Source organism: Lissotriton vulgaris, chromosome 6, assembly GCF_964263255.1.
Source record: "Lissotriton vulgaris chromosome 6, aLisVul1.2, whole genome shotgun sequence".
Lineage (NCBI taxonomy): Eukaryota > Metazoa > Chordata > Amphibia > Caudata > Salamandridae > Lissotriton > Lissotriton vulgaris.
In genome coordinates, this window is record NC_141694.1 from 174,849,986 (window position 1) to 174,871,294 (window position 21,309).

General features: G+C 41.4%; 1 protein-coding gene across 1 annotated transcript in view; it reads left to right on the forward strand.

Annotated features, from left to right (window-relative positions):
* The window catches only part of LOC147706974 (cysteine-rich venom protein-like), a 135,534-nt gene extending 117,327 nt beyond the window's left edge, over positions 1–18,207 (forward strand). Inside the window, exons 6-7 of the mRNA XM_086925610.1 lie at positions 3,107–3,195; positions 18,101–18,207. Coding sequence (XP_086781736.1) covers positions 3,107–3,195; positions 18,101–18,207 — 196 coding nt within the window. The remainder of the gene's footprint in view (positions 1–3,106; positions 3,196–18,100) is intronic.
* The last annotated feature ends 3,102 nt before the right edge of the window (positions 18,208–21,309 follow it).

The following is a 21,309-nucleotide window of genomic DNA, read 5'->3' on the forward strand; positions in this document are numbered from 1 at the left end:
TTGGACATAACTCTTTATATTGCACAGATTCGGACAGAATGGTCATCACATGTTTATATAATTTGGCGAACTGCCTTGAACAATTTGGTTCCTGTAAATACTTACTGGTTTCACAAATAGTATGTATGGTCTTAATATGTATCACATATGTCAAAATCCAATAAACAGATCAAGCAACAAATTAAATCAGCCAGAAGTCATCTGGTTCTAGGAAGAGGGCTGGCCCACGCCCATTCAACAAAGGAGGGAGTCCAGACCTCTAAAGCTCAGCAGAAGGGGGTCTCCATTGAAGATTTGCTTAGGCAGGCCCTGGCAGTGATGTCAGCAAGGGGTGGAGCTGAGACCCCCAGAGGACATGTATCAAGTGACTCTGGGGTGACACCATCTTGTAGTATCTCAGAAAGCTGTGCAAGAAGGTGGAAAGAGGGTCAGAGAGATGATGTGGCACATCAGGATAGGCCAGATGTGCATCCCTGATGGCAACTTTCACCCCCACTTAAAAGGTATTGTGCAGGGGGAGAGAGATCTCTTGGATGTGAATTTCAGTGAAACACTGGACTTGAAGGCAGTGCCATGGACAATTTTAAGGAGAAACCCCCTGACTGCCATCTGGCCCCGGGACTCAGACTCTGATTGACACCAGGATGAGTGGGGCAGTCCTGCAGGACCTGGCCGCTGGTCCCCCTACACTCTGCCAGGACCAGTCAGGGGAAACACTGGGCTTCTGTGCCAGGAGAGAGAGGAGCCCAGAGAGTAAACCAAGTGAAAGCTTGGTGCATGGAGCCAGTGAAACCAGCTCCCCGCCAAGTTTGTTCTGTTTGAAGTCAGGAGGCCTAAAGACATTTTCCAGGTGGCTAATGCTTGCCACCAGGAATAAAGAAATAGTTTAATGGGATTCCTGGGATTACTGCACACGGGTACCTGGGTGGGACCGGGCACCTCGAAGAAAAGAAAACCACATCGGCCCGGGAGAGCCACTGCCAAGAAATTCACAAAAGCTCACAGTGGACCACCCCATAATGCCCTGTGTGACTATGCTGCCTGTTTGTGTTTACTCACTCCTGATGACCCCAGGAGAACGAGGTCATCATCAAAAAGACGGAAAAGTATGGGAAGAGCTGTAGGAGTAGCACAGACCCCCTCCCCCTTAAAGGATTAGGAAGTCAAATCAATATCTCCAGTTCTACTAATTGGATTTTTGTCATTCCAGCCTTTTTTTATTTATCACATTCTGCTCTATTATTCTAACCTGGTGTGGAATCATTTTGTTTAGTGATATAATGCTTTTACTGTTTGAAGTCTTGCACAAATACTTTACACACAACCTCTAAAGTTAAGCCAGACAACTGTGCCTCAAACTACCAGAGGTTGAGCATGGGCACAAAGGTCCAGAGGTGTCTAGTTTTTGTCTGCCTATTACAGCCCAATTTTCTGCAAATATCATTAAAACTATGCATATGTATGCATGGTCTTTGCTGGTATCAACTGATTAGGCAGGATTTAATATAAAACAGACAAACAGGCAATAACTTCAGACTAGCCAATAGAATTGTCAAAAAGGGTATGTCATACATTATTCAAATGCTCCTTCTCTAATTGAATGTGGTGATATAATTTGAAAGAATTATATTTTTAAAGACCTAAAGAATCAGTCCTAGGACTTAAAATGTCCCATTCATAAAGATCAACTTCCTACATGCATCTACAGGGCTGAAAATCTGATCTCAACTGTCAGTCCCAACAATCCTGTCTAGAGGGATGAGACAGGGTTGCCTATTCTTCATTCTTCTCCTCTGTTGTTTCCCTCTCTATGGAACCCCTCATCCCACCACACTAAATTGGCTCTATTGACAGACAACATTTTATGTGCTGGGCTGAACTAGTGTCATCACGTCTGGCTTTGATGACAGAACTGCAGAATTTTAGCAATGTCTGGATTTAAATTTGACTACCAGAATGTAAGTGGTACGGAAGTAATTTAACTAAGGCAATAGTCGAGAGATAATGCAAGTACACGAGTTTAAGCAAGAATATACAAAATATACCATACTTTTTAGATATCTTTAAATTCCCCTAGAGATGGGCAAAACTAGAAATCTCCAGGATTGGACAGTGAACTTTATGAAGATTAACTTTTTTCCCAACTACTCTATATAAGCCGCCTCTTCCAGTCAAATTATTGACGTAGGCGGTAGAGAATAATCAAAAACTCTCTGTACCTTTATATGGAAAAACAAGACCCTCACAAACTGCCAATTCGGTGTTGCTTAAGTCAACACATTAAGAATGTCTGGGGTCCCAGATATGGTTAGATATATTCTAGAATTATAATTTATTCTGGCTCTAACATGGGTATTGCATACTCGGGAGATCCCCTGACAGAGATTAGAAAAAGAAATGAGTATAGCACCCCTCAGCGACCTACTTTAGATGCATCCTAAGATCCACAATGTTCAGTGACTTCATATGTAATCCTAGCCTACTGGTATTCAGCAGTAAGAAAAGTGACCAGGTTCCCATCCCCTCTGACATCATCAGTAAAAAACCGCGACTTCCCACCAGGAAAGATAGAAACTAAGAATGGGCTTGATGTCAACCTCCTACATTCAGGACACTATTCAAAAATAAAGTAATAATGAACAGGAACCAATGCACTGATGAATTTAAACTAGGCCCGTCAGAACATTATAGACTGACCCAATTTCTCCACTTGAGCTGCCTTGACAAGACACAGCAAGGGGCTAATTTAGAAACCATAGCCATGAAGGGCCTATTCAATGACAGTACCTCTTAATCGACCGTATCTCACCTATATCGCTTATTGGATGCCCGTCAACCTTACTACATTTTGACATATCAATCAGTGGTCAGCAAATCTTCAAACTTTCATATCCAGAAGTTAGTGGCTACTTCTCTGGCACAGGACAACTAAATCCTCTATCTGTACATATTTCAAAGCAAATACATAGAAAGTGATGCTAAGATGGTACTTTCCACTGGTTGATGTTAGTAAGAATTATGCAATATACTGTATGCCCTTTCTAAATGTATCTAACACTTTATCAAACAGGAATAACACTGTATCAATCTGTTTTCACTCCTCTAGGGGAAATAGAGTAGATAAGCTTAAGGTACCTTATAAGGCTGGCAACCCATGCGATGAGTGCCCCAATCACTGCAATAAAGGACTGTGTGGTAAGTTCTTTATGTTTTATTATAATAATTAGAGAAAAGCAAAGTCAAAATATTTACAAATTTACAGTTTCCAAAAATCAATACAAAATTATCTAACATTTTTTACATCGGTGAGTCATTATCAATTGTATGAAAATGAAAAAATCCTGATTAGTCAGATTGGGCAACTGCTCCCATCTCTTTCCTTACATGCCACCTACACCAAGACGTTTGTACATCACAATTATCCACCTGGCCCTTGCACCACTATATTACGGGCAAAAAAACTGCATATGGGTTACAGATTCTTGCACATGACCACAAGATGACCAACCTGTTGCTGCAGGATCTAATGACTTCACCAATCTTGAAATAAAGATGAAAAGTGGCACATTACCATATCTAAAAGACTATAAAGTTTCCTAGCCACATTTGGCCCAATAGCACCTAAAAAGCAAATCTGCACAATAAAAATCCTTTGTCCTTAAGAATGTGCCTGTTAATGTACCCAATGTTGATAACGTTAGGAGCATATTAAGCCTGTAAGATACAAACAAGGATTTCAGTTCCTTTTGCAGAAGTATAGCAACAACTACCCTCAGGATCTTTCCACTGGGTTGCTAAGCTCAATTCAAAAAAGATTTCTATAACATATCTCATCCAAGAGACATTAGCATCAGCAAGATTCCTAAGGATATCCTCAAGGCCTTTACTGTAGAATATCAATTTGGGAGTAACCCAAATTCTCCTGCAAAAGATTAGGGGTTTAATTGCCGACTGCTCTGAGATTGGTCTAAGGCTGGAATTAAGCCTTAATGGAGTCAGGGGGGTGCTGACCGGAATACACAGTACTTGCCTCAAAAATAGGTTTTCCACCAAGTCTAGCAGTTTGGTATTTGTATGTACCCAGAGCTCCCCACAAAGGACTGGTGCAGGTGTACCGGGGAAAGCAGTTAGTTAGTTAGTTAGTTATGAAGCCCTCTATAGGTCTTCCTCAGGCCACCTATCTGCTGCTCTAGTATTAGCCTACGCTAGGACATATGATGGGTTCAATCTATCTTCTTGTCTAAGGTGACACCCAAGTATTTAAATTTATGGACCTGTTCGAATCGTATCCCATTCAGCGTGGGATTTGGTTGAGTGGTGAGACCAGGACAAAAAAAATGATACTTGGTTTTAGACACATTCATTTCCGATTCCCTATCTCTATAAAATTTCCATTCTGTTTTCAGATATTAAATTATCCATGAATACATTTACAGATATAAAATTAACTTCAGAAATATGTTGTATGATTTGCCTGAGTACTATTGGCTCCTTCATGGAAAGTATTGTAACGCAGTTGCTAAATTGTTTCTTGTCTGCTAATTCTTATCCCAAATGTTTCCTTGCATGTTGCAACACTCACAATAATATTACCTCCTACATAAGCATGATTTAATGAAGAAAGATCATTTGGTTTACCACCACATGGAGTTGACTATCATGCCCCAGTGATTTTCTGTTTCTCCTTCCTAACACCAAATTTAGGCCCAGATTTACTGCCAATATTGTGTGAATGAGACAGAGCTTATATGTGTCATATTTACAAAGATAGAGCATGGTTTTCCTAGCGCACTTGTGGCTGCTTAGTGCCAATGCCAGCACTCTTGCGCCATAGTGCAAGGCTCCTTGCGTTGTGGGCAAAATTGCTTTTGCACAGGAAGGGCTACCTCCTTAGAGCTGAATATCTCTTTGTATGTGTTATTCCAGCTTCAGGTAGACACATGATTTTGGCATAAACCAGGTTTACAGACTCTATTAAATTTGGATGTGCATCAAAATAGATCAATGGATGCACAGGAATTTCAATGCTCTTCCCATATAATGTTTAAACAATGCAAATGCTTTCAGCTATATGACTTTCTTTTTCAAATTCTTTGCAAAGCCACATAAACTGGGATTCATGTGGCTTTGTAGATCCCAAAAAGTGGCACACCCATGGAGTACATAATAATAACTCTGGGCCTTAGTGAGGGGAGGAGGAAGTGCGTTGTGGAGACTGTGGTGTTTGCCACTACCTCTGAGCTGGTTGTACTCAATCTAATGCCCCTCTAAGCAGGATTTTTTATCCAACCCTAAATCCTGATAGTGTTCTGAAAGTGGTTCAGTACAATCATCCATAGGAATCACAGCACTTTCCTGGAGTAGGTAACTTTCTATAAAAAATAAAATTCCAGGTTTTTCACATTCTGTTGTTTATGCATAGAATATGTTTTGCTAAACAGATTTTGCAAGCTGCAGGTAATATGACAGGTAGGAGCAGTACTTAGTTTTACTTTGTATTCAGTGATATTCAGTGACTTGGGGCATGTGATTTGCCAGCAGAATTCAGTGAGTTTCAACACTAATCAGCCACATTCAACATTCAGTAACCATTAGTAGTCTCTGACTATTATCTCTTGCTATCTTGCGGACAGATTCTGCAGGCTGTACGTTAGAGCCTGTTTCTGGGGGCCAGAAGTTGTTAGGAAATGGGCGGGGGATCCTGAACCACTTTCAGAACACTATCAGGATTTAGGGTTGGATAAAAAATCCTGCTGAGAGGGGCATTAGATTGAGTACAACCAGCTCAGAGGTAGTGGCAAACACCACAGTCTCCACAACGCACTTCCTCCTCCCCTCACTAAGGCCCAGAGTTATTATTATGTACTCCATGGGTGTGCCCCTCTAAAAACTCGGCTCATTAGGGGTAAAGACTCCGCTCAATGGTTTAATGATGACCTAAAAACTTTAAAGTTGGAATGTAAACAAGCTGAGAGAAAGTGGAGACGCGACTACAGCGAAATCTCCAAAGCTGCTTGGAAGACTAAGATTCTGGCGTATAAAAATCTCATTAAAAAGTCTAAAGCGGACTATTACTCCACTCTGATCTGCAACTCCACCTCTAACTCGAGGAGCATTTTTAACATCTTAAATAGCGTCACCAATCCGGAGTCTTGCAAGAATGTGATTGTCCCGTCCCAAGAACTCTGTGACAATCTTGCCACCTTCTTTAAAGAGAAAATAGATCTGATCCTGAAAGACTTGGACACCCCTCTTGACACGGACTCCCCTTCTGACCCGGGTTTGGTTCCCTTAGTTGACCAATTACCCGATTCGGCTTTGGCGCCAGAGGTGTCACTGTGCAGGTTTCTGCCACTTACATTTGATTTATTTACCAAGATAGCTAGAGGGATTGTGTCTGGCTCTCCCCTGGACCCAGTGCCCCCTAAAATTTGGAAGGAATTTGAAGATGAGTTTTTCCCCACACTCCATCTCATTTGCAATCAATCCCTGGTGACTGGCACCGTCCCTGCCCATTGGAAACGGGCATTAGTCTCCCCTTTGTTAAAAAAACCTTCCTTGGATCCCGACTGCTCTAAAAACTATCGGCCCATTTCACTGCTGCCGTTCCCCACCAAGATAGTTGAGCGGGTGGTTAGTAACACTCTTTCCACCCACCTGGAACATCATCTCCTACTTGACGAGGACCAATTCAGCTTTCGGCCCGCTCATGGAACCGAAACAGCTCTTATCTCCGCCATGGATGAACTGCAAAGGCGTGCAGACAGAAGACAGGCTTCATTTTTGATCCTGCTCGACAATGCTGCCGCCTTTGACACAGTAAACCATAAGATCCTACTAAGGCGGTTGGCGGAGGTAGGAGTGAGAGACTCTGCACTGCAATGGTTCCACTCTTTTTTGACTGATAGGCAGCAGGCAGTTTCTATGCCACCTTACCAATCATGCCTTTCTCCGGTGCTGCACGGAGTCCCCCAGGGCTCTGCTATTAGCCCAATGCTTTTTAATGTGTACCTTAGGCCGCTAATTAGGCTTATTAAAGGATTCGGCATTAGAACTGTTAATTATGCCGATGACACGCAGTTGATCCTTTCATTGGAAGGAGAGGACTCCGTCTCCATGGAGGTCTTTCATAATTGTCTACGGAATACATCAAGTTGGTTAAAGACTAACTCACTTCAGTTTAATGTCGGGAAAACCGAAGTGCTTTATAGCGCTGGAACGAGGATCCCCCGCCCATTGCCTAACAACTTCTGGCCCCCAGAAACAGGCTCTAACGTACAGCCTGCAGAATCTGTCCGCAACCTTGGGGTCATGTTAAACCAAGGACTCAGCATGGACACCCATGTGCAGAAAACGTCGGCTTGTTGCCTCGCTATCCTTCGCTCACTTAGGAAGGTTCTGCCCCTCTTACCCACTTACGCGCGCGCCCAAGTGGTCAGATGTACTATCCTGAGCAGGTTGGACTATTGCAATGCCCTCCTGCTTGGGGCCCCTGAATATCTACTGGACAGGCTTCAAAGGGTTCAATCCGCGGCCGCGAAACTGGCCTTGGGGTGGCCTAGAAGATCTCATGGACCATTGGCCTTGGCAAAGCTACATTGGCTCCCTCTTAGACAAAGAATCCAATTTAAAGCCCTCTGTACAGTTTTTTAGGCTCTTCATGGCTGCGGTCCAGCTCCTCTACAATCCAAGTTTGTTTGGTATACCCCTACCAGACAACTTCGTTCATCTGATGCTAGACTGGTAGTGGTTCCTAGATTTAAGAAGGTCAGAGCTGGAGGTAGATCCTTTGAGGTGGCTGCCGCCAGACTCTGGAACTCCCTCCCCATCGAGCTTAGGTCCACAAATGAACTCTTGCAGTTCAGAAAAAAGGTGAAAACCTGGCTCTTTCCTTGCTAGCCTTCCTACTCTGTCTGATCTTTACCCCTCGTTGGTCTCTGTCAGCACCAGGATGCCTGTAATGGTGACGGTTGCGCTTTATAAATTCTCAAAATAAATAAATAAATAAATAAATATCAATAGGATTCACACCCATGCACAATTCATTGATTTTCTGACATCCTTGCCCGTCAATTGTACATAATACTCAAATGCTGAAAGTGTTCAGTAATGTGCTTCCACCAGTGAGTTTCAACACAGATGGCCTGATTCACAACTTATTGGAAAGTTGTTGCACATTTCGTGTCATAGAAACAACTTTACAGCTTCACAAGGGATCCATAGAGTAGTCATGAAGTCGTAGTTTTCCAGGAGGCTTATTTGCCTACAATCGTCTTGCACAGTATTTCAAAAGATTCAACATTTAACACACAGAAATATTTGGCTTCCTTTACAAGGTAACTATTATTTCAAGGGAAACAATCATATATTTCTCTTTGCAATATACACACAAATGGTACTAAAACGAATAGGCACTTATATGTAAAAGCATTTATTGCTACAGGGCAAACCTGGACATCTAATGTAACCACACAGAATATCCTCAAATCAGTAAATAGGCACATTGTGAACAATTAGAATAACGTTAACATTTCTAACATAGTTAAAATGTAATTTAATGACTTTGGGCCTAATTTAGATCTTGGAGGGACTCCTTTCGTGTTTCTGTGGTGGCATTTACAAGCACTTCGTCAAGCCGATGGAGTTTCCCCACCCTATTTTGTTATGGGCTGGTTGATCCTTCGTCTGCATTTACAGAGTGTTTTCCGTTGTGTAAGCGGATCACCACTGTCGAAGCGAGGACTCCTCTGCTGGCTAACATTACTTTGTCACTGTTAGGGTGGAGGGATTGCGCCACGCCTATTTAGATTTCTGGGTTGTCCTAGTGGATGACTCCCATAGCAGGATGCCGTTGAGGGACTCATTCAAATTTGTACTATTCTTGTGCTATTTGGATGAATGCTGCAAAAAACACAGTTGATGGACAGAATGTAGAACAATGTCATACATTCACCCCAGTACAAGGATCTGGGCCTAAATCCATCGTTTTTTTGCACTCCACACCACCCTGGGTTAGACACTGGCTATATGCAAATCAGCTCTGACCCTGTGCCCCATGGGAACAGTCCAGTCCGAACTACCAAGCCATGTCTTTCCCAGTCCGTAATCAAGCATCCAGGACCGGTTTATGGCTATCAGCCTTCATTCAGCCTGGATAGCTTGACTCCAGTGGTGTGGAGAGCCTGGGACTCACGTCTGAGTATACCCAGCACACTCGGTGTGAGAAAATTGCAAAAAACACATTTGATGGACAGAATGTAGACATGGCTTGGTAGTTCGGACTGGACTGTTCCCATGGGGCACAGGGTCAGAGCTGTTTTGCATATAGCCAGTGTCTAACCCAGGGTGGTGTGGAGTGCAAAAAAACGATGGATTTAGGCCCAGATCCTTGTACTGGGGTGAATGTATGGCATTGTTCTACGTTCTGTCCATCAACTGTGTTTTTTGCAATTTGGATGAATGCTAGCATCACACACCTGATGTGTTTTGGCTAATTGTTGTCACCTGCTTGCCAGATATTAAAACATACTCCGTTTCACTCCTGATCCTTTGTCAGTCCACTGCAGCAGAACGTTGTTCAGGAAAACCTTTTCAGTGAAGTCTGTTTTTTTTGTTGCTTTCTCTGTTTCATGCTCATTTTTTCTTCTTTTTTTATTTTCTTGTGAGTTATTACATTTTTTAAGTTTATAATGTTGATAATGTAAAGAGGTTAAATCCACAATTTTCTGAGGCAGAATTGACAGCCATGGTGGATGAAATAATAAGAGTAGAGCAACAATGGTTTGAAGCCCAAGTACAAAAGGAAATGGTGCGTGATAAAGGTATCACAACCTAACCGAGCGCCCAAGTACAACATACAACACTATCTCAGAAAAGGGAAATGTGTGCCAGAATAGTTCACAGGGTGAATGCTGTAGCAAGCAATTAGGAAGAGGTGGACTATTACTTGGCCTCCAAGCATCACCTGGAGACCCAGAGGACTGGAGGTGGTTCTCCCAGCCTCCCCTTACAAATATATCCCTGTGCAGAGAAGGTCTTGGAGATCCTACAACCTAAACGCTTTACAAGAAACCTTGGTGGACAAGTGAGTGGTTATACCTTTGAATGTGCCACTAAACCTAAATATTGTTTTGGCTTTTAATTTAGCTGTTGCTGTGCTTTGCACCTTTTTTAAATATATATATATATTTCTTTTAATTTGCAGCATTATTATTGTTTTTCTCGTTTTGAATTTTTTTATTTTTTTTAGTCAATATGTTTTTCACTTCATGTTTTAATTGATTGTTTGTTTGTCTGAATACATTTTGTTGCATTTAAGATTACAGATTTCAAGCTCCATTAAATGTCACATGATGATGCTTGAAAGTGTTTTTTCACCAAATAAAATATTTCATATATATGTTTTATAATGTAAATCCTTATTTATTTTGACTGCATATTTTTACAAGGTATGTTCAGCTTACAGTTTTGCAAATTTTGCTAATGTTTACGTGAAATGACTACAACTTCCATGATGTCTTTTTTTGTTTGTCAAAATAGGATTGCAATATTATTGTGGTCATTCTCTCTTTTCTTAAATTTTTTCACATCTGTTAAAGTGTTATGTATTGATATATCTCTATTTAATGCTACCTTTTTTGCCCAATCAACCTGTGGAAATAAATTAAATGAGATTTTATGTTCTCTAGATTTGGACTTTGTAAACGAGCTAGTAGAGCCTCAGAAAGTTTTTTCTCCTACTTTCCATGGAAGAGGATTCCTAACCACTATAGACTTTATTCTGTCCTCCCAAACACTCAAAGGACAAGTAACCAATTTTACAACTGGGACAGATGCCACTAGTGATCATTTTCCGCTCACTGTAAGAATTAACCTAAAAATGGCTAAGTCACACCCTGATACAACGAGCCTCTTAAAGCAAAATACACTAACAATGAACAAACTGAAAGGTTACACAGTCAAATGGGCCAAGGTTGACCCGGTGGAAGTAAGTGAGAGGATTCTTGAAAAATCCATGCCCTGGATACTTGACTGCTTGTCTTCAGACTCCACATCTCAGTTAATCGTCGATAGTTTCCAAAATATACTGAAAATAATTGGTAACAAACTTTTTGCCAAACCAAAGAATAACAAGCCCTCCACTATGAGGTGGTTTGACACAGCTTGCCGAAAGGCCCTCTCAAGCTTAAAAGAAGCCCTACATAGACCTATGAGGAACCCAGAGGAAATCTCCAACCTAAGGAAACTCTATAATTTAGCCAGAAGGGACCGTAAAAAAGAAATCAAGAAAGATCTTTGGGCACAACTCCACGACAGCTGCCAAAGCAAGGACAGTGCTCTATTTTGGCAAGTTATAAGATCCCCCTTTCTGGCTGATAGTACAAAGGGGCACCATTTTGACGTCGCAGTCACGGCAGATGACTGGGTCATGCACTTTTCCAAAATCTTCGGTCATTCTTCACAAGACCCAACAGGAATAGACCACAGTGATGCCCATATATCGAAGAATAACATCTATCCTATAAACATATATTTCCATCATAGTGAAGTCATTAAAGCACTTAAGGCATCGAAACCAGGCAAAGCTCCGGGTCCTGACGGAGTTCCAATGGACATTTTTCTCCACAACACAGAACTATGGTCACCGATAATCACTCAGGTTTTAGCAGCAGTAACATCCGCTGGGCTTTTTCAGTCATGGTCAACATCCATCCTGCTCCCTATTTTTAAAAAGGGCGATCGAAACGACCCGGCCTGCTACAGATCAATCTCCCTTCTGGACTCCATGGGCAAAATTGCAGGTCGTGTGCTCCTGGACCGTTTACAATCTTGGGCCCAGGAAAATAACATCATGACCGACCTGCAATATGGCTTCCAGAAGGGTCTTGGGACCGTGGAACAGGCCCTGAACCTCGTCCTCTTAACTGGGAAATATGTTGGCGCTAAAGGAGGTAACATCTTCCTCGTATATGTCGATCTTAGTGCGGCATTTGACTGCGTCCAACATGACAAACTTTGGAAAATACTCAGCGACCTCGGAGTGGATCCACCTCTAATAGTCTTCCTCCGTGAACTCTACTCCAATGCCACAGGACGAGTCAGATTCGGCATCAACGGTGAGCTGTCTCGCTCCTTCCCAATAACAAAAGGAGTAAGACAGGGCTGCGTACTGGCTCCCTTCCTGTTCAACCTTTACACCAATGGTCTAGAGCAGGCTATGCTGGAAGGGAGCCAGGATCTACCCCAGATAAACCACCGACCAATACCGACACTGCTATACGCATATGATTCAGTCATCCTGGCTCGAACACTAAACCAACTTCAAAAACAACTTAATAAATACAGCAATTTTATGGGTTCACTTGGCTTGAAAATCAACATAAAAAAAGACTTTTACCATGCACATTGGCCCTAGGGTCAAAAACCCTAAACCAATATTGGTGGATAACACAAGACTGGAAAAAACCTCTGTCTATCCATATTTGGGTATCCTTGTGGATGATGCTTTGAACTGGCGACAAGCTATGGCCAGCAGAAACCTCCTTTTCCAGCGTGTAACATCGGCCCTGGTTTCTTTTTCGAGAAAATTGGGGAAACCTGCTCCACCTGAACTCCTGAAAGTTTACTATGCTAAATGCCATAGTGTGGCTACCTATGGTGCAGGCGTGTGAGGGTATGGCCAAGTAGACCCCCTACAGGTAACAGAGAACGGTTTCATCAAATACGTGCTGGCCCTACCGCAAAGCGCCCCGAACTTTGCTTCTCAAAACGAGCTTGGCATGGAATACATCACAGATACGGTCCGTTCCCAACCAATTTTACTGTGGCAACGTATATGGTCCAAACCTGAGTGCCACCTAACACGATCCCTGATTACGGACTGTTTAGCTCTAACCAATTGGTACAAGATTCCATGGCTGGTCTACGTACGGAACTTTTTTAATGACCTTGGCTATAAGTCTTATTTTGACGACCCTCCTAGCAACGAAGACATCTCTAGAAAACAGTTAAGAAAATGTGCTTGGTCCACCTGAGAGAGTTGCGTAATCAGGTGGAGATCACAAAAACTTCGAATAGTCAAATCTGTGCAATACAACCTGTTAAAGGCATCCAACCTTATCTGTCCTACTTTCTGACCAATCATGAGAAAAATCTATTAACAAGATTTCATTTCAATACCTTCTTTCGCTTAGTTTCCTTCCCTGAAGTTCAAAACTGGTCTCGTACGCTTACGAACTGTCCATGTGATGGATTTTCTCCTCAAACAACAATCCATATTATTTTCTTTTGCAAATACTACAAATCTCCACGAAAATCTTGGATTCTTCCACTTCTCCAAACTACCGGTCATAGACTGTGTCATCCCGCATTCCTTTTTTTGCAGTGTTTGGATTCGCCACATGTAGCGAAGTCTATAGCGAATTTTCTAAAGGCTACTATAAAATTACGTCAAAACTTAAAAACTGAATGGAAACCTCTAAACTGTAAATAAGACATACATGTATTTTTAACTTTTTTTTTTTTTTAAATTATGTTTACGTTGATTTGTTTGTTTTTTAAATTGTGTACTTTTTATGATTATACAAGTATCGAATAAAAGCTAATGAAACTGAAGCTATTTTGTTTAATTTGTTTAAATTCAATTTTATATGTTGTCATTTTCTTGTCAAATGATTGAATTTATGTTATTTATTTAATTAATCAAAGTTTGTTGCCTCTAAAATTTAAATTGATGTTTTTGTACATGTTGACTATCCATACTGATATAATAAAGAGAGAGCCCAAACCTTTGAGGCGGGTAATCTCAGGAACCACAGCACCCATCACAACACCCAATACAATGTTGGAAAGGGAAGTTGCAGCAGAAGGACATAGGCCATGCAGACACCCACCATATACATTTAAAAGGTAAAAGAACCGTGCCAGCAAAGTAGTCCCTTTCGGGCATGTCTGCGTTCTGCTGTGGGCGTGTGCTGGGGGCGTGACAAACACTGGAGGCGTATGGTACGTTCCGCCCTTCATGCCATGTCTCATATCGTGCGCTAATCCCACCCTGCTCCCTTTAAATACTCCTGCACCCCATAATCATGACCCACCCTTACTCCTTAAAATACCCCAACACCCTTAAACACTAACCCATCTTAACCCTATAAATATACCCTGTACCCCAAAACCCAAACCTATCCCTAAACCCTAAAAATACCCCTGTACCCCAAAACCCAAACCTAGCCCTGAACCCTAAAAATACCTCTGTACCTCAAAACCCAAACCTACCCCTGAACCCTAAAAATACCCCTGTACCCCAAAACCCAAACCTAGCCCTGAAGCCTAAAAATACCACTGTACCACAAAACCCAAACCTACCCCTGAACCCTAAAATACCCCTGTACCCCAAAACCCAAACCTAGCCCTGAACCCTTAAAATACCCCTGTACCCCAAAACCCAAACCTACCCCATAACCCTAAAAATACCCCTGTACCCCAAAACCCAAACCTAGCCCTGAACCCTAAAAATACCCCTGTACCCCAAAACCCAAACCTAGCCCCGAACCCTTAAAATACCACTGTACTCCAAAACCCAAGCCTACCCCTGAACCCTAAACATACCCCTGTACCCCAAAACACATACCTCAGTACCCCAAAACATATACCCCTATACTCATACTTACCTTATTCAAACATTAAAAAACCATGCTTTTACCATTCATGCATTTACAGCAAATTTTGTCTTGCATGTTTAATGACCACCTATCATGAAAACCTCATCTGAAAACGCGTTTTTGTAAGAGTTAGTGCTGGCCCTAAATCTACACGTCCTGCAGGTACTACACTTAAAAAAACCTTTTTTGGGAGAAAGCCAATTGTCTTTGTTATAGAGCTCAGGACTGTTTTTAACCAAATCACTCCTCATAGAGTGTGCTTTCAGATAAGTAAAAACAGGTTTAGATGGTAAAACTTCCTTTAAAACTCCATCTGTCAATACAATGGGCCATTGTGAATTTATAATCTTCCTTATGGTGTAAGACTGCTTACTAAAAGTAGAAATAAATCTACATTGGCAGTCGGAGGTCTCATCCTGCTCAACTGAAACTACATATCTAAACTGTGTGTCTATCTGATCTGTTAGTTTGGGAACCACACTTAGCAATGTCGAGCTTTCTTTTTCATTCGTTTTTTTCATTGCTTGATCTAACTTATGTCCCTTGTATCCCCGGGCCAAGAGTCTAAGTCTTGCAATTTCCTGCCATTCTCTTAGTGCCCTTTCTGAACTGCAGGCCCTCCTTATTCTCAAAAATTCACCATAAGGGAGACTGGATATGGTATGATGCGGATGAAAGCTGGTGGCGTGTAATATAGTATTACCCGCTGTGGGTTTTTGGTACAGACTTGTTTCTATCACTCCTTCATGTACAGTAACCTGAATATCCAAGAAGTTAGTGGCACTAGTTCCAATATGGGAAGTAAAGGTGAGGTTGAGCTCATTCACATTTATGAGCTCCACAAATTTACCCGCTTCCTATTTGCTCCCCTTCCACACGATGAACACAAAATCTATGTACCACCACATGTGCAATACATGCAAATCATAAAGTGCTTTGTGCTTAATCTTGAGGACATGCTCCTCCCACCAGCCAACATGTAAACATGCATAGCTGGGGGAGAAGCATGCCCCCATTGCCACGCCTTGTTTCTGTCTGCACACTTTGCTATCGAACATAAATACATTATTCAATAAGCATCTCTGAATCATCTCCAGGAGCATTTTGTTATGTTGGTACATACCAACCTCCCGTTGTTTAAGAAAATGAGCCACTGCTCGGAGACCATCATCATGTTTGATACTCGTGTACAGCGAGGCAATATCAAGAGTTAAAAACACCATATCATGAGTCCATTGCACAGTATTCAGTTTAGCTAAGAAATCTCTTGACTCCTGTATAAAAGAGGGTAATTTGACAACAAACTCCTGTAGGTAGTAATCTATATATTTTTACGTACTTTCGAAGGTGCTTTTAATTGCCGAAATAAGCGGTCTGCCTTGTAACGGATTTAAACCTTTGTGAACTTTAGGGATAAGATAAAATATAGGTAAAACTGGATATTCTTTAAAGAAAAACTTGAATTTGTTCTTGGTAATCAAACCCTCCCTCTGCCATTTCAAAAGTTCATTTTTGTACTCATTGTTAATTTTACAAACAAATGTTCCATTATTAAGTTCATAGCACTCACAATCACTTAATTATCTTAAAGCTTCCGCTCTGTAGAGTTGCTTATCCCACAGGACAATGTTTCCGCCCTTATCCGCATTGTTAATGACCACTGAATTATTGTCCTTGAATTCCCTCCTTAGTTGAAAATATTCTCTCTTTTTACCAATGACTTTCATCCTGGATTTGCACGTATTCTTGTAAAGGGATTTGAGTTCCTCAGTGACTCTGTCGTGAAAAATGTCAAGGGCATCCCTAGGTATTACAGGCACAAACGTTGATGCTGCTTTAAATGGACTATTGCTAGGTAAAGATATATTGATTCCTCCCACTTGCGCCACCATTTGAGTTCCTATAGGCTCCGGTAAATCCGCACTTAATGCATGCAGCATAGTTAACAAAGTAATTGAGCCAGCAGACAATGTCTTCCGTATTGTGTGTGCTGCACTTGTGTTCTTTGCCTTGGTCTGGCCATGATTCTTGATCAGGAAGAATTTTTGTAGTTTGGGTTTGCAAATAAATTTGTAAACATCAACCCTAGTCTGAACACACCCAAAGTTGCCTTCTGGACAGAAACTCAGACCTAGTGCCAACAGTTGTTTCTCGGCACTATTCAACTCTATTTTTGTCAGGTTGATGATGGTGTTATTACATCCTGCTGTTATTTGCACCAATTCCTTCTCTTTGGTTGCCCCCTGGCGGTTGCGCTTTGCACACCGCCTCCTCTGTTTCCTCCGTCTGTTCCTTTCTTTGTTTGTTGTCCTTGTTGGTTTCTCGATCGAAGGGACTGTAGTCTCTGTTCCCTTATAAAATCCAACTCATCTGCATATGAAATTGTACCCAATAGTATCGTTGATGATGACCTTGTTTATTCAACCGGCAGCATTGAAAACCAGCACTGGTACATGCAAAGATCCTTCAAGCCTTTCGCCGACGTGAAAAACCAATATCTTTCGTAAGTGGTGCTAGCACCAGCTTTCACAAATGCAATGGCAGGCCTGTAGTTACAGTCTGAGTGGTCCCTCGTGGGTGGCATAATACATGCTTCAGGCCATGGAGGACACCTGGTGTCCTATGCCCTGGGTACCTTAGTACTAGATGCTAGGGACTGATAAGTGTACACCAGTATCAAATCTGGGATGTAACTTAGTATTTACCATACCAATTTAGGGGATAAAGCACAGTGACTGGGGTGCTGGTTAGCAGGATCCAAGTCAGACTAGTCAGACACAGCATAGCAAAAGGCAAAAAGTGGGGGTGACCATAAAAGCAGATCCTACTTTCCTACAGCTGTTTATTTGGATACTGATAACAACTGAATTACTATGATTTGAACTTTGATACTTGCACTAATAGTGAGGATGTATTAAACCTGACCTTCTACCTGTACATACTGATAATAGCTGAGTTGATATGTCTTGTACTGATGGAACTAAGCACTTATTGTAAGATCTGAACTAGGGTATTGGCACTAATATCAGCTGCTCTGTATTACCAAGGCTTGCATAATCAAAACAAATCAAAGCAGAAAATAGTGAATTGGACTGGGGAATAATATGCATATTGAGATCAATCTCCAATCATTAAAACTTTAGGATAAGAAGGAAAATTAATCTTATCTACCCATATAATCTTAATTTTTCTTCTTATGCTCATCTTTAATAAGTGGGTGAGTACAGGTTGATCTCCAATAATTGCTTAGCTGTCACATGGTGCATGACACATTTAGTCAATCATGTTGTTTTTGCCAACAACACTTTCTTTCCTGGACTTGCAGTTCCGCATTACAACATGACATGAGGCCACTTGGCAGCTTTGATAATTGCGTACTTTGATTTAACCAAAATAATTACACCACCCATTTACTTATTGTGTGATTTCTTCTTTTTCAGTCAATCAGTGTTTTTACTCTGACAGAGGACAAAACTGCAAAGACATGAGGAACCATTGTGAATATGACCTTGTGAAAACCTTATGTGAAGCTACCTGTAATTGCTGAACTAGAGCAGGGAAGACATGGACTGATGAATCATCTTCCACTTGATCATAAAAGAAGCATCTTCCTTGGAAAATGCCAGCTACCTGAAGAAGGGACAATCATGTATACATATATAAGTTTGCATAACAATGTCAACTCTTGAATATTCTAAATCAAGAATTTAAAAATTCTGTTCACACTCAATGTCTGACATTTGTGTGTGCTTAAATACTTTTCTTTGGATGCTTGGTGGCACCACCATAACACACATCATGCTATATAAAGGTTTTGGTGGTGCCAGCATTGATTTATTTTAGGCGATAAACATTACTATTTTACTGTATCATTACCAAAAATGCATATTGCAGCTGTGATGTACACAGATGTCATCTGTTGTGCTGTAAGGAAGTAGTATGTAATCTTTACCACATTTATGGGTTTAAAATGAAGACATAATTGGGGTATATTGGGTTCCTCAGATGTCCAGGTCTCTCTATCACTGCATCTGCTTTACTAATGATCATTCTGCCTTCTGATTTGATAGATCATCGAGTGCAGAAGGATAGACTTGAGGGCTCAGTGATAGTTTGGTGGATGGCACTCTGCCCATCAGGGTGGCGGAAGACATTACGTCTGACACCTTGAGTAAATACAATCTGCCAAATTCACATGTTACAAGAGTCCCAGTGGAGTCTGTTCCTTGACAGGAACTGCCGCTGTGGAGGTTCCTGCAGGCACCGCCGGTACAAGTAAGAACGTAGGGTGGGCGGAGGTGGGGTGGGTGAATCAATATACGAAGGGATAGGGAAAATAAAATAAATAAATAAATAAAACCACTTAACCTGGGGCTCGCCGACTCGACGATGCAGAGACCGCAAGGTAGATGGTTTTATTTAATAATTGTATTTTCCCTAACCCGTTGTATGTCCATTTCACTGGCCCGGCCTAAGGATCTTACCTATTGTGACGGCGCCTGGGATCCTGTCAAGGTACAAAGGATCTTATTTATGAGGCCTTGCAACACTTTTGCACCGCCATTGCTTCATTTTTTGCAACACACTGGCGGTGTACAAAATGCGCCATGTTGCACCCTATTTACAAAGTGACACCTCTAGGCAGATGCATAACTTTGTAAACCTTTGTGTCACATTTTGAAAGTGTCACGTATAATGTATGCGCGGTGGGCGTTAAATCTAAACCACATTATGCATGTGCTAGGTATAATGTATGCAGGGAGGGCATTACCCCCAAAAAGCCTCTATATGATTTCAGTGTGCCACTTCTCGGATGCTGCTCCGTCAATATCTTACGCCTGCCTCCCAGCAGGCGTAAGACTGGCAAAGGCTGTTTCACATGGGGCAAGACACATTGCTGGAGTTGCGTCTGTTTTCAGACACACCACAGACATACGCTACTTTTGCACCTCGAAATACATCAGAAATACTCACCGATCTGTAACTACTTGCGAAATGGAGTGCCGTACCTTAAATACAGCACATTCATCATGTCACAAGGAGGGCGTAGTGAAAACTGTTGTTTTCACACAGCAATGCAACAGTTTTTATAAGTGAGACCCACATGTTTGGTGAGTAGTGCTGTCTATTGTGACAGTTTCCCACCAAACTTTGACAAAGGTATTGTTTTTCTTAAAAAACAAAAAAGCTACACCCAAGCAGTTTCTTCTCTTATGTGTTTTGCTTTACCCAGATATTTAGGATGCAGTAAGTAGCCAAAACCTATGGATAAAAGTCTGGGGAAAATAAAGAATTCCCTGGTGTTTCAGACCCAGATTTACCAATTCTCTGATAATTCTTAGTAGATTCTAAGGGACAAGGGTCACATGCATCAAATCACTTTTCTGATGCATGAACCTATTTCCATTTGCAAATTAGATAATCACAATTTTTTGCCATTACCTAAATTGTGAATGCATTTAGGTAATCGCAAATTGAAATTCCCTAAAGGCGATGCATCAATCCTTTCCTAAACCAAACTGGGGATTTAAGAAACGCTAATTACCATCAACTTCAAGTTGATGGTAATTTACAAATTCTTTGAAAAATGCACAAAAGCGCATTTTTCAAAGTGACATGTGGTGTACACATATGCACCTAGGGCCTGTGTGTGCACCACATGTGCACACATACCTTTTTGGGGGGGTGCATCAGGGGGCCTGTAGGGCCGCTGACACCCTTTGAATTGCATTCAAAATTTGCAATTACCAATTTAGTAATCGCAATTTGCGAATGCATTCCCATTCATTCCTATGGGCCTATTGTGCCACAGGAATGAATTGAGTGACATTACCTAATAGCAATTTGCAATTTTAAAATCACTATTAGGTAATGTTTAGGAATCCCAATTTATTTTGTGATTCCTACATGCATGAGGAATTGAAATTCCTAAATAGCGATTGCTTAAAAATCAGCCCTCAGTAGCTTTTATGGAGACATCTACAAAGTAAACCCAGGATAGTTGTGTGTCCTTGTGTGCCTCTCAGAGCTTCTTTCGGTAATCTGCAGGTACTCTTCAGGTGTGAAACCAAACACCTGCGCAAGGGCATCCTTTAAATGAGTGTAGGAGCTAGCTACCCTCTCTTCTAGAGTCCGGAACCCATCCTTCCCAATTGTTGTTACTAACACTGTTTGAATGAATGACTGAAAGAAAAGGCTTTTCTATACTGCAATACAGCTGCTTTCAGAGGATGGATTCCGTCGCTAAGTGAGTATCCAATGACAGCACAAAATGTATATTAATGCCTAAAAAAGCTACAGTTCTTTAAACAAAAAGGTTTTCAGACTGGCCTTGAACGCTGGCTCTAAATCAAAACATGTAAGATGGTTCAATAAGGCATTCCATAACGTTGCTGCCTTAAAAGCAATAGACCTTCTCTGCTCCAGTATATCCTGGAAATACTATGTAAGTTTTGACCAGGAACATAAGGCCGTCGGTGGTGCATATCTATTGACTTGACTTATTCCTGATTATAAATTGGTCTTTTTTGTGAATACTTCTATGAGTTATCAATAAGGCTTTAAATCTTATTCTTTGTTTAAATGGTAGCCAATGAAGTTGATTTATAACCTTTCATACTGACTGTCTTTTAGGAATGTTTAAAACCAG